Raw genomic sequence first — 13,289 nt, forward strand, 5'->3', positions numbered from 1 at the left:
GTATGCTACTTGGGGTGACCTTATTTCTTTGTCAACAAAGTTGGCTATCGATCAGGTGTACAACCACTATTATCCTTCAAATCACATTAAACATATATCTTATTCATACTGCATAAGGCCCTTCTCCAATAAATAAATTGAGAGTGTTCATTACTCAAAATGTTCAAAGTGCTTCTCCAATATATAAATTAAGAATGTTGATTTTACTCAAAATGTTCAAAGCACTACCTCATGGCCTGAAAAAAGTGATGGCGGGCATGATTACCAATACACCTCCGAACAAAGTATGTGGTGCTTTTTTTCCCCCTTCAAATAATTTAACCAAAGGTTGGTGTTATAGCACTCACCGTTACAACAATGCAATAACACTGGCTTTGACTATATGGAAAATCTCTGGCTTCACCACCGACCCGTATCATCTCATCCTATCATTCCTTCTTCCTTTCTTTGTTGTACGAGTGATATTGGGAGAAGGAGAAATCGAACCTAAAACCTTAGGTGCAGGATAATTAGCCCCTTGTCAGATCGTGTCATCTTTATACACTAAATACATGTGGGAAAATGTATGGAGTGGATTTTGTTATATATTAATTGGTCCATTTTGGCTGCCGAGCTATACATTCCACACAAGTGAAATGATAGTCCTCACGAAAAAACCAAACTATTTCCTTCCTGCACTACATCAACATGTGTACTTGGAAATTCACTAGTAAAAAAGTGGCAACAATTACCATTATTTGGTGACATTTGTAGTCATGACAAAAGGCATTAGTCACATTTTTTTGACTTTTTTGGTGACTAAAAAGGCTTTTAGTCACATTTTTTACTTTTTTTGGTCACTCCCACAACAGTCACCAAATGTCACTAAATAATGGTGACTGTTGCCACATTTTTTTTGTTTTTTTTGTTTTTGGTAGTGATTGGACATGGAACTGTGGAAGAGCTTTCCTCATTAACTGTACCTTTGGAGGCGGACAAATATTTTTTTGGATTAATCTATATGTTTGCACATTTTCAATTTCTTGTGAGACTACGATGCAATGCAATTTTCTAGACTTAATTACCTTGTAGACGATAGAAAAAAGAGAAAAAAAATAACTTGAAGGATGTATACAATAGTAAAATGATCAAAGGAAAGTTTGAAAAAATGAAATCTTGAGTGGACTTGACTTGTAAAAGTCATCAAATCAATATTGGCATTAAATACCGCCCTGAAGAAGGTAAAAAATAACTACCTCTGCATCTTCCTGCTTTTAATTTCTTTTTTGCTTTCAATTTATAGTGTTTATCGTCAAGAAAATCGAGAATCGAGAGTGTTAACTTATGAGAGGAAGAAGTAGCAGCAGAACAATGGACATTGTCCAAATTACTCTGTTCTTGTGGTATATGACTGCAGTAGCATCGGAAGTACCATTGGGAAAGCCAAATTGTTCATCGCAATGCGGATCAGTCACTCAAATCCCATATCCTTTTGGAATTGAAGCTGGCTGCTACCTTGATGACTGGTTCCAAATAATATGTGACAACTCAGCCAGCCCACCGAAAGCTTTCTTGAACGTTACTGGCTTGGAGGTGCTGGAAATTTCTGTTGAAGGCACACTAAAGGTGGCAAGCCCCATTACCTTCTCCAATTGCAGTAACAAGCCAGTAGGGCGCCAGACGCAGAACTTGGAAGGAAGCCCCTTTCTGTTCTCCCGGAAAAACAAATTTACTTCAATGAGCTGTGGAGGAATTGCCTTGATGACATTGCATGGTTCCACAATTGGTGGCTGCTTGTCCATATGTGATTATTATAGTACTAGCGTTCTTCAAACGAAAAGCTGCAGCGGGATGAATTGCTGCCAGACCACCCTTCCTTACTGTCTCAGTTCCTTCAATACTAGTTTTGGAGCAGTAAATGCTGAGAGTCAAAAGGCATGCAAGTATGCATTCCTTGTAGACAATGATTGGTTTACATCAAATTCAACAAATATTTCCGCCATTGGTGAAATGGACTACGTTCCTGTAGTGCTGGAATGGTACGTAGTTAATTATACGAAGTTTGATATATATGGAACAAATAATTGGAAAGATGATAACAGCACGGATTGCAGCAGCAGCCAATGTTTCTGCTCAAAGGGCTACCATGGAAACCCTTATCTTCTTCATGGATGCCAAGGTAAACCTCTTACTACCATTATCCAAACTTTACGCAAATCCATGAATATCATTGATCATATATACCTTTGATATAATTTAATTTTTTATTATACTGATTTCTTAATACTTTCGCCACTTTTTGTATATATACAAGAATATTAATGTCTTCAAGCACAATTTGCATGGCAACCTTTTGAGTTGAATTGTATAAAATTAACTTATAATTCATTATTATTATTATTATATGTTTCATACCATCTATTGAAACCTTTACTTTCCATTTGTCAAATAAATATCAGACATCAATGAATGTGAGGATCCAGACCACCCCAATAGATGTGGTTCTGGCATTTGTATAAATTATCCTGGGAAGTTTTTCTGTCAATTGCCTGATCGGCGATCATCACGAGTTAATCTAGCCATTATAGGTATGTCCCTGCACTAATCCTTTGATTATTGATGACTTAAATTAAAAAATAATAATTTATGAAACAACATCTTCTTGATAAAGTCATGTATGCTTTCTTGTTTTATTGAGCTATACAGTTCCCAGCAGTGTTCTTGGACTGTTGTTTCTAATGATTGGCTCATGGTGGTCGCACAAAGGCATAAAGAAAAGGAAAAATATTAAACGCAAAGAGAAGTTCTTTAAACAAAATGGTGGTTTAATGTTGGAGCAACAATTATCTTCTGGTGAACTCAATGTTGAGAAGGTTAAGTTGTTCAATTGCAAGGAGCTAGAGAAAGCCACGGACCATTTTAACGCAGACAGAGTTATTGGTCAAGGAGGCCAAGGTACAGTTTATAAAGGAATGTTGGCGGATGGAAGAATTGTTGCTGTCAAGAAGTCTAAAATAGTAGAGGGAGGTGAAGTTGGACAGTTCATTAATGAAATTGTCATTCTCTCACAAATCTCTCACAGGAATGTGGTTAAGCTTTTGGGTTGCTGTTTGGAGACCGAAGTTCCCCTTTTGGTTTATGAATTCATACTCAATGGAACACTTTTTGAATATATTCATCACAAGAATGAGGATTTCCCTCTTACATGGGAAATGAGATTACGAATTTCAATCGAAGTTGCCGGAGCACTTTCCTACTTACATTCAGCAGCTGCCATTCCAATTTACCACCGGGATGTCAAGTCTTCTAACATACTGTTGGATGAAAAATACAGAGCCAAAGTAGCAGACTTTGGGACTTCAAGATCAGTATCCATTGACCAAACGCACCTTACGACCCTAGTACGAGGAACATTTGGTTATCTGGATCCAGAATACTTCCAATCTAGCCAATTTACAGCAAAGAGTGATGTTTATAGCTTTGGAGTCGTCCTTGCTGAGCTCTTGACTGGACAAAAACCCGTTTCATTCATGAGGCCACAAGAAAGTAGAAGCCTGGCAACTTATTTCCTTATTTCCATGGAGGAAAATAGTTTGTTTGATATTCTTGATGCTCAAGTTATGAAGGATGGTGAAAATGACCAGATTGTGGCCGTTGCTAATCTTGCAAAAGCATGCTTGAATTTGAATGGAAGAAAGCGTCCTACTATGAAAGAAGTGGCAGTAGAATTGGAGGGAATTCAATTGTCAATTAAAGCTTCTGATGTGCAACAAAATTTTGCAGAGGTAGAATATGATCAAAGCCAAATAACCGACCCATGGTATATTGCTTCTCTATCATCAACCGGGTCTTGTATGGATAGTGGCACGAGCTGTTCTTTGGATGTACAACCACCAATGTCTTTCTAGTCACAGTGAAGAAAATATTTCTTGTAATATTTTATGGTTTTGGACTTGGAATCCTTTAGACTATACCTTATTTAATGCAATTTCCATATGTATATGTCATGTTTTCTTTTATCTGCCCCATTTACATATCACTAATGATACATTTTACCTAATTCACAATAATCTAGAGAGTGTGATTCGGGGGGAGAGTGTGATTCGGGGGATATCTTGACTCAAATTCATTGTATATGTTTAGGTGACTAAGTGAGTGAGTGTGTGTATGCTCTGTGTGAGTGTGTGTATGCTCTGTGTGCATGTGTGTGAGCCTGCGCATATATATAGATAAATTCACTTGAAGTATTCCTGCTAAAATATGAAATCTAATATGAGAATATTTGTTTGTGAGAATTTTCTATATATTCATCTCCTTGTCTGAGGTCATATTTATATTACAACAGAGCCTCAGTGACCAAATAAATAATAAATTCTTATTTCTATTTACAGTAGAAAATCAGGAATTAAAGTAAATCAAATACAAATATAATGAGAATCCTTGGTGTGCAATGAAAGAAAGTCAATGGTGCATAAATCATGCCAACATTTCCCCCACGTTGGTGCATAGATGTTGCTAATGCCCAACTGATCTAGTGAATTGTGGAACGCTCTACCGCAAATCGTTTTAGTCAAAATATCCACCAATTGATCCTCCGACTTCACAAAAGGAAACTGAATTACTTTAGCCTCAAGCTTCTGTTTGATGAAGTGTCAATCCACCTAGACATGTTTAGTGTGATCATGTTAAACTGGATTCTGTGCAATAGCTATAGCAACCTTATTGTCACAAAAGAGATTCATTGTGGACGTGGGTTTATACCCAAGTCAGTAAGCAACTTCCTTGACCAAAGAAGCTCACAAATTCCTTTACTCATGCCTCTGACCTCGAGTTCTGCTCTAGATAAAGCTACTACCTTATGTTTCTTGCTCCTCCATGTCACCAAATTGCCTCCCACGAATGTGAAGTAACCCGATGTGGACCTTTTATCTATTACACTGCCTGTCCAATCTGCATCTGAATAACCATCAATATTTAGATGACCATGTTTTGAGAACATAAGTCTTTTTACAGGTGCAAACTTCAAATATCTAAGTATCCGAAGAACTGTATTCATGTAGTCTTCACTCGGAAAATGCATAAATTGACTGACAACCTTCACCGCATAAGCAATGTCTGGTCGAGTATGAGACAAGTAAATCAATCTTCCCATTAACCTTTGGTATCTTTCTTTGTTAGTTGGAACTTGATCCGGGTATTCGAAAAGATGATGATTCTGAACAATAGGAGCGTCTACAGGTTTATAATCTAGCATTCCTGTGTCTGTCAACAAGTCCAAGGCATATTTCCTTTGACAGAGAACTAGGCTTTGTTGTGATCGGGCCACCTTAATTCCCAAGAAATATTTAGTCCACCTAGATTCTTCATATCAAATTCAGTAGCCAAATAGTCTTATATCTTAGATATTTCATGTTTATCATTTCTAGTAATAATCATATCATCAACATAGATTATTAAAGCTGTTACATTACCTTTATGATGTTTCAAGAACAGAGTATGATCTGAGTTACTCTATCTGAAACCATCGTTCTTCATTGCCTTGGTGAACTGCCTAAACCATGTACATGGTGACTATTTCAGTCCATATAATGCCTTTCGTAATTTGCATGCTATTCTAGTCTGAGTAGTATTATATCTAGGAGGAATGTCCATATATAGCTCTTCTGTGAGTTTTCCATGTAGGAAAGCATTCTTTACATCAAACTGGTGTAGTGGCTATTCCAAATTAGTTGCGAGGGATAGTAAGACTCTGATTGTGTTCAATTTTGCAACTGGTGCAAAGGTTTCATCATAATCTACACCATAAGTCTGTGTGTACCCTTTCTCTACAAGTCTTGTATTGTTCGATAGATCCATCAACGTTGTGTTTTATGGTAAACACCCATCTACATCCGACAGTCTTTTTTCCTTATGGTAAAGTTTCCAGTGTCCAAGTCTGATTCTTCTCAAGAGCTTCCATATCTTCCTTTATTGCTTGAACCCACTTAGGATCTTTCAATGCTTCAACTTGGTTGGGATATGAATAGCAGACAACTGATGCACAAAGGCCTTGAGTAGTTCAGACAGTTTCTCGGTTGATACATGATTCGCAATTGGATACTTTGATGTCTTGCCAGTATCAGATGAATAACGGTTTGATGGCTTCCCATGATTCTACCTAAAAGGTAATTGGTATCCAATAGATTTATCCTTTAAATTCACAAGTGTAGTAGGAGTACCTCAAGGATATTCTCAGGAGATTGGTTCGTTGGCATTGTTGAGTTAGAAGGGTCTTCATCTCGATGTTCTATATGGTTTGTAGGGGTGAGACTTAGATTAGAAACATCTTCGCAGAGGTCAGGTAGATCGGGCGATCAATTGCTATGGATGGGTGATTGATCGCTTTTCTGAGGAGAGTAATCTCGTGCTTCAGACTCAGCACGGTTGATCGTTTCTTGGCCGAAAGCAATTTCATGCCCCAGACCTTAGGGCTATCGATCGTCAAAGGCGGGGCGATTGATCGTCAAAGGCAAGATGATCTATCACTTCTGTACAGAGGTGAATTTCTTAGTTTTCCAAGTTTCTCCAATTATGCTCTTCACTTATTATCTTCCCCTTAAGTGTAGAATTAGATGTTGGGTCATGGAAGAACATCTCAAATTCTAGAAAGGTCACATTCAAAGTGACATAGGTACGTCAGGTAGGAGGGTGATAACAGTGGTAGCTTTTCTGATGAGTGGCATAACCTACAAAAACACAACAAAGTGCACATGGATCAAGTTTGGTACGTTGATTTTTTTGGAGATGTACGAAGGCCATACATCCAAAGATTCGAGGTGTGAGTACCAAAACAGAGGGTATAGGCATGTGTTGCGCAATCACTTCTAAGGGAGTTTTCAAGTTCAATACACCAGAAGGCATGCATTTGATCAGGTGAATTGCAGTGACAATAACATCATCCTAGTGATGGTGAGGAACATAAGCGCCAATCATAAGTGCTCGGGCTATTTCAAGAAGATGTCGATTCTTTTGTTCAACAACACCATTTTGTTGTAGGGTCTAAGGACAAGTCGTCTCATAGATGATTCCATATTGTTGGAAGTAAGCCTGAAAGTCACGATTGACAAATTCTCCACCATTGTCTGAGCGAAGAATCTGTATTTGAGTATTGAACTGAGTTGTCATCTGTTTGTGGAAAAACTAAAAACGAAAAAACACTTCATTTTTATTCTTGAGCAAATAAAGCCATGTCACCCGTGTACAATAATCTATGAATGTGACAAACCACCTAACGCCAGAAGGAGGAGTGATAGGTGAAGGTCCCTAAACATCAGAGAGAATTAACGTAAATAGAGTAGTGCACTTGTCCATACTCAATGGATATGGCACACGGTGACTCTTGGCCAAAATACAGGTATCACATTTGAAGTCGGAGTCCTTAAAGCATAAGAATAAATATAGTATAAGATGCTTCAGATTACAAAAAGATAGATATCCCAATCGACGGTGCCATAACCAAATTTGCTTTTGTTTGCTATTAGAGGGATACATCACATTATTAGTCATGTCGAGACATAAGTCATCTACATAATAGAGCCCTCCTCTCTTAGTACCACGACCAAGAATCTCCTTAGTGTGAATATCCTGAAGCAAACAAAACCTCGGGTAAATAAGTACATAACAATTCAATTGTCCAGTAATCTGACTAACGGATATCAATTTATTGGATAAAGATAGAACAAGTAAAGTATTAGACAATGCGAGAAAGGATGAGAGTGCAACAGTGCCACCCTCTATCACAGGATAAGTTACTCCATTGGCGTTAGCAGTACAAGTTCGCCGGGGTTGGGTTGTATTCAGAAAATCATCAGGATCAAATGTCATATGATCAGTTGCACCAGAATCAATTATCCAGCTCGTGGAATCACTCTTATCGAAGGACGAAATCCATAACCAGTACCATTACTGGTCGTATCTCATTGTGTTCAATCTTTGAGAGTATCCCACCATTTGGGATAGCCATGCAATTTAAAACAAGTCTCACGAGTGTGTCTTAGATCACCACAGTATGTGCAATCGTGTTCATGTATCGAGGTCGTTAATCGGGAAGTCATAATCTGTGCAACGGAAGATGCATAACATACAGGCTTAGTAGGAATAAAGATTGATATCTGAGCTTGAGTCGGGGTCAGAGTCAAAGTCGGATTCAGAGTCGAAGTCGGGATCTGGGTGTGAATCAGAGACAGATTCGGTTGGGTCGTCAAAATAAGATCTTGATTCAAGATCAGGTTCATGGCCGAAGTCTACATATGTAGGAGCTGAGCCACCCAGACACTTAACCAGCTATGGTTGGTTGAGAAAGAGAGAAGGAGTTGGTGGTGCTACCTTCATAAGGGTTGAAAAAATCATCAAACCCCATAGCGGCTACGGGGGTTTGAAACTAGCGTCATCAATTTTAAGATTGACGCTCTGATACCATGCTAAAATGTGAAACCTAATATGAGAATATTTGTTTTGTAGGAATTTTCTGTATATTCCTCTATTTATAGGAGGCCATATTTATAAGAGATATTTAGTCATATACCCATTTTTAGCAACAAAACTATAAATAAACCCTACATCATTTAATTTCTGTAAACATACCAAAAAAAAAACCCCAAAAAATGGCAGCTAGCTATATTGAATTTAATTTTGATTATTAAATTACTTTGATGGCCCATTGAGTGTTTTAGGCTTTTTTTTATGAGGTTTTGAGGTTGAGTTTGTTTTAAGAAATCAATGGTAGTTTTGTAATTTAAAAGAAGTTAAAAGCCTTTTTGTTATGTTGTAAATGAGCTTTAGGTGTGTTTCTAAAGTCTATTTCATATAGGATTTTTTTTATAATTTGGGCTCCTATATTAAATATTATAGTGAATCTCCCAATTTATAATGCAACGGAGCCTTTGTGACCAAGTAAATAATAAATTCATAGGGGAATGCTAGTAACCTTTTCTCTAACCTTCTCTCTTTCCCTCATGACATGTGTCATTTTTGTTACACTTAAACCAATGTTGTTAATACATAAGACAACCTAGCTTTTGTTTCCAAGTTTACCCTTATGCCTTAAATATATTGACACTTGACATGGTTAAGTCCAATTTTTTTAAAAAAAAACAAAAAACAAATCTTATCTCTCTCCTTGATCTTCATCCCCGCCCCCTTACCCACCTTCTTCCCAATCCCCACCTACTGTAACCCCCAACCCATACACCCCAAAAAAAAAATTCTCAACACACCCAATCCTCCCCACAAGTCCCTCAACTCATCTATCTCTTTTCCCTATTGGAAGACCCACCGAAAACCCACCAGATCCTTGCATCTCAAAGCATTAAATCAGGTTTGAGAGTGAATCATGATTATAGGATGGCTTGTATGCCCCAACCTCAAATTATCAAACGATATCATTAAATTTCAAAGTTTGGGTAAATTCCAGATATAATTTGGGTAAATCCAAATTTCAAATTTCAAAGTTTCAACCTTTTAGCAAGAATGGGTTGTGATTGGGCTGCTAGAGGTGGGTAAGGATGGGTGACTATTGGGTGAGAGTGGAGGGGTGGAGAGGGGTAGGGTCGGGGCCAAATTTCTAGGGAAGGAGGGGCAAGCAGAAGAAAGAGAGAGGAAGAGGCAAGAGGAGAGAGGAGAGAGTCAAAACCCGTACAAACGTTTAGTTTTTATTATGGGCATATATGGAAATATAATTAATATATTTTTTGTACTTAATGACATTTTTTTAACTAAGAAATAAATGACACATGTCATCAAGAGAAGAGAGAAGGTCCAAAGGAGAAGATTAGAGAGAAGATTGCTAGAATTCCCCAAATTCCTATCTCTATTTACAGAGGAAATCAGGAATTAAAGTAAATCAAATACAATTATAATGAGAATCCCTGGTGTGTAAGGAAAGAAAGTCCATGGTCCACAAGTCACGCCAACATGCCTCACATCCTTGTGGGGACCACTCCACATTGTATTTTAATTATTCGAACTATCTATTTTTTAGGTATTCCTTAAAAAATCTCTTTGCCCCCCAAAAAAAAAAAAAACACACTCAAATCTAAATACCAATTAAATTGTTACCACTTTAATGTATTCTTTAAACAATGTGTTCGTTAATTTTGTTGATCACAATTAAATGTCCTAATGGTTTTCAATTTTCAAATTTTTTCAAAAGATGATCTTTGAATGAGACTTTAAAACATATTTGGATTGTTGAAGCGAAATTATAGTGGCGTCCACGCTAGAATAATATTATAAAAATTATAGTAAATTTGGCATACCCCCTCCAAATTGAATTTTCCTTAATTGCAATCTATCACTTTTTGTTCAAATTACTAAAATCCACTAGCCTCTCCGCAAGTGTTTCCGCGCCTGCGAGAGGCTTTTTTTAAAAAAAAATTTTAATTTATTTTAGAATTAAAAAAGATAATGGGTAGTTGTGTTCCATTAAAATAGAATTCATTATCTGATTTAAATTTTGTTAAATATGAAAAAGTGTGAATTTATCATATTATCCTCATTTAATTAATAATTTAAATTATTAATGTTTGCATTAATCAAGGATATTTTCTGGCATTTTGAATGTTTTACCATTCTTTGCCTTTTGTTTTATATATATAGATGACTAGGATCCATCTCATCAAATTACCTTATCAAACTCGAGATCTAATTTATTATAATTTTTAGATTCCAAAAATACCCCTAGGTATTTGCAATTGTTGTTTTCTCCATTGATTGTGCTGAATATACTTTGAATATATTTGTTGCAATTCAATGTCATTACTATTCAAATGGTGTTAAAAAAAAAAAAAAAAAGAAAGGAAAATGGTGTTTTAAATTGGCTTAAATTTAGGAATTTTTAGGGTAAGTTTTTTCTCTTTTAAGAAAAATAACATTTAATATCTAAAAAAGTCATGTTTAGGAAATCTTTTACATTTGCATGTATTTGTTTTGAAAGTTGAGAGGTTTTTCTTCTTTTTTTTTTTTTTTTTAAAAAAGCTTTGGCTTTTTCCAAAAGTAAAAGTTTTTTTGTGATTTTTTTTTTGGTTAAAACCTAAATTTACTTTGAATTTATGATAAAATATCTAATATACATATCATGTTTTGTCATAAAATAATGTACTTATTATTTGTATCTATTTTTTCCGCCCTTTTTTAATAAATAATATACCTATTTTTTACATATCTTTTGTAAATATATATACTTATATTGTGTACCAATAAATAACATACCTATTTTTTAAAATAAATAATATACCAATTTTTAATTCATGGAAAATTACACAACGTACCTATCTTCTGACCCCAAAAAAAAAAAAAAAAACCTTATTTTTTGTTGTAAATAATATACCTATTTTTCATTTATAAAAATTTTTACATAAAATTTTTTTTTTTTGGTACATAGGAGGGTAAAAGCCACAAACCAAAAAGAAACTAAACAGAAACTAGACGAGGTCTAATAGCACCTCTAACATCAGCAGCTAACACATCACTAAGAAAAGCTGGAGCCTCAAGAAACACATGGAGACCATGAGCAAAATCATAACACTTCACAGCAAGAGCATCCGCAGCACAATTTTGTTCACGGAAAATATGCTTCACAGAGCAGCACCAATCCTCATGAATCTTCAATTTGCAGCAATTGATAATACTAAAGAGAGGGTGCGTTGACACAATAGGACTTTTTAACAAAGCCATAGCAGAAGTAGCATCACACTCAATCTCCACTGTGCGAAAGCCAGCATCCCAAGCCATACTAAGCCCCCAAAAAATCCCCCATAACTCAGCTTCAATGACGGAACCATAGCCCAGATTCACAGAGAAACCCTTGATCCAATTCCCACAAGAGTCTCTTAACAGACCCCCAGCCCCAATAAGACCAGAGGAATTAATTCTGCTACCATCAGTGTTAACTTTACAAACACCAGGAAGAGGGGCCATCCAATGGAGAAGAACAACACTACGCTCAGGGAGAATAGCCATTGGATTACAAGCTGAAAACCACTCAAAAGCATACTGATAAATCAGTAAATGAGGATCAGCATGCAAAAGAAATTTTTGATCAAAAACCACTTTACATCTCCATTTCCAAATAAACAAGAGAAAGATAGCAAAAACCAAATACCAGGGCAGGCCATGGACAACAAACCTCCTAGAATTCAAATTATGCAACAGCCAATCATCATAATCATCCATCAATTGACCAGCCTCCCCTCTCCCAAACCCAAGTCTATTCCAAATTGCAAGAGTGGCAGTACAATCCTTAAAGAGATGAGCACAAGATTCCAAAGGACAAACACATCTAGGATAATCAACAACATTAGTGAGCTTTCTCTTCAATCTTTGAGCATTCGTAGGTAACTTTTTATGACACAACAGCCAGAGGAAGGTCTGAACCTTTGGCGGAACATGAAGCTTCCAAATAAAATCCCATTTCCATTTAGCACTACCCTCATCCAGATAAAAGGTGCTATAGGCAGTTTTTACAGAAAATTGGCCATTAGAGGTGGGCTGCCAGATGCATTTATCCTTCCCACTACCATTATAGCCAGCATGAGTACTAAGGATCAAGTTGACAATATTTATAGGCAGGCATTCCAATAAGCAATTGAAATCCCAAACCTCATCCTCCAAAAAAATCACTAACATTTAATTGAAGCATGTCCTCAGATAAATAAATCAGAGCAAATTGTTGTAAAGGGCCATAACTAAGCCATTTGTCAGTCCAGAACAAGATATCATCCCTAGACCTAACACGCCATTTAACACATGTAGAAAGAACTTGAGCACCATGTTAGATACCCTTCCAGACATTGGAGCTACTCTGGAACTGCAGATCTTTAGCCGCAAGAATATCGCAACGCCTTAGATACTTAGCATTAAACACTTGAGCCCAAAGACCTTGGTCACGTTGCAACAAGCGCCAACCAGTTTTAGCAAGAAGAGCTTGATTCATCCAAGCAGAATTTTTAATACCCAAACCACCAGCAAAATTAGGCTTACAGACAGTGTCCCAATTGACCAAGTGAACCTTCGCTTGATCAGTAGAATGCCCCCATAAAAAATTTCTGTTTAACTGATCAAGTTTCATATAGATGGAAAATGGCAGTTTAGCTGATTGCATGGAATAAATAGGAATGGCAGAGGTGAATGATTGCAACAGGGTTAAATGACCAGCCATAGAAAGAGTATGACTTTTCCAAGAAGATAACCTCCTTTGGACTTTATCAATAATATCTTGGTAAGTGGCCTTAGTAACACGAGTGTGAATAAGAGGAACACCAAGATACTTGCCA

General features: G+C 36.6%; 1 protein-coding gene across 1 annotated transcript; it reads left to right on the top strand.

Annotated features, from left to right (window-relative positions):
• The first annotated feature begins 1,350 nt into the window (after nt 1-1,350).
• Nucleotides 1,351-3,887, top strand: LOC117615152 (wall-associated receptor kinase-like 22). Its single transcript, XM_034344169.1, has 3 exons — nt 1,351-2,158; nt 2,439-2,567; nt 2,686-3,887. Exons 1-3 carry the CDS (start codon nt 1,351-1,353, stop codon nt 3,885-3,887), a joined length of 2,139 nt encoding a protein of 712 aa, XP_034200060.1.
• Nucleotides 3,888-13,289: the final 9,402 nt, after the last annotated feature.

This window comes from Prunus dulcis, chromosome 1, assembly GCF_902201215.1.
Source record: "Prunus dulcis chromosome 1, ALMONDv2, whole genome shotgun sequence".
Taxonomy (NCBI): Eukaryota; Viridiplantae; Streptophyta; class Magnoliopsida; order Rosales; family Rosaceae; genus Prunus; species Prunus dulcis.

Excerpts from the sequence above, each read along its gene's own strand:
- LOC117615152 (XM_034344169.1), top strand. The coding sequence starts at position 1,351 with ATGGACATTGTCCAAATTACTCTGTTCTTGTGGTATATGACTGCAGTA. Across the intron at positions 2,159-2,438 it reads TCTTCTTCATGGATGCCAAG|ACATCAATGAATGTGAGGAT; the intron begins GTAAACCTCTTA and ends AATAAATATCAG. Across the intron at positions 2,568-2,685 it reads AGTTAATCTAGCCATTATAG|TTCCCAGCAGTGTTCTTGGA; the intron begins GTATGTCCCTGC and ends TGAGCTATACAG.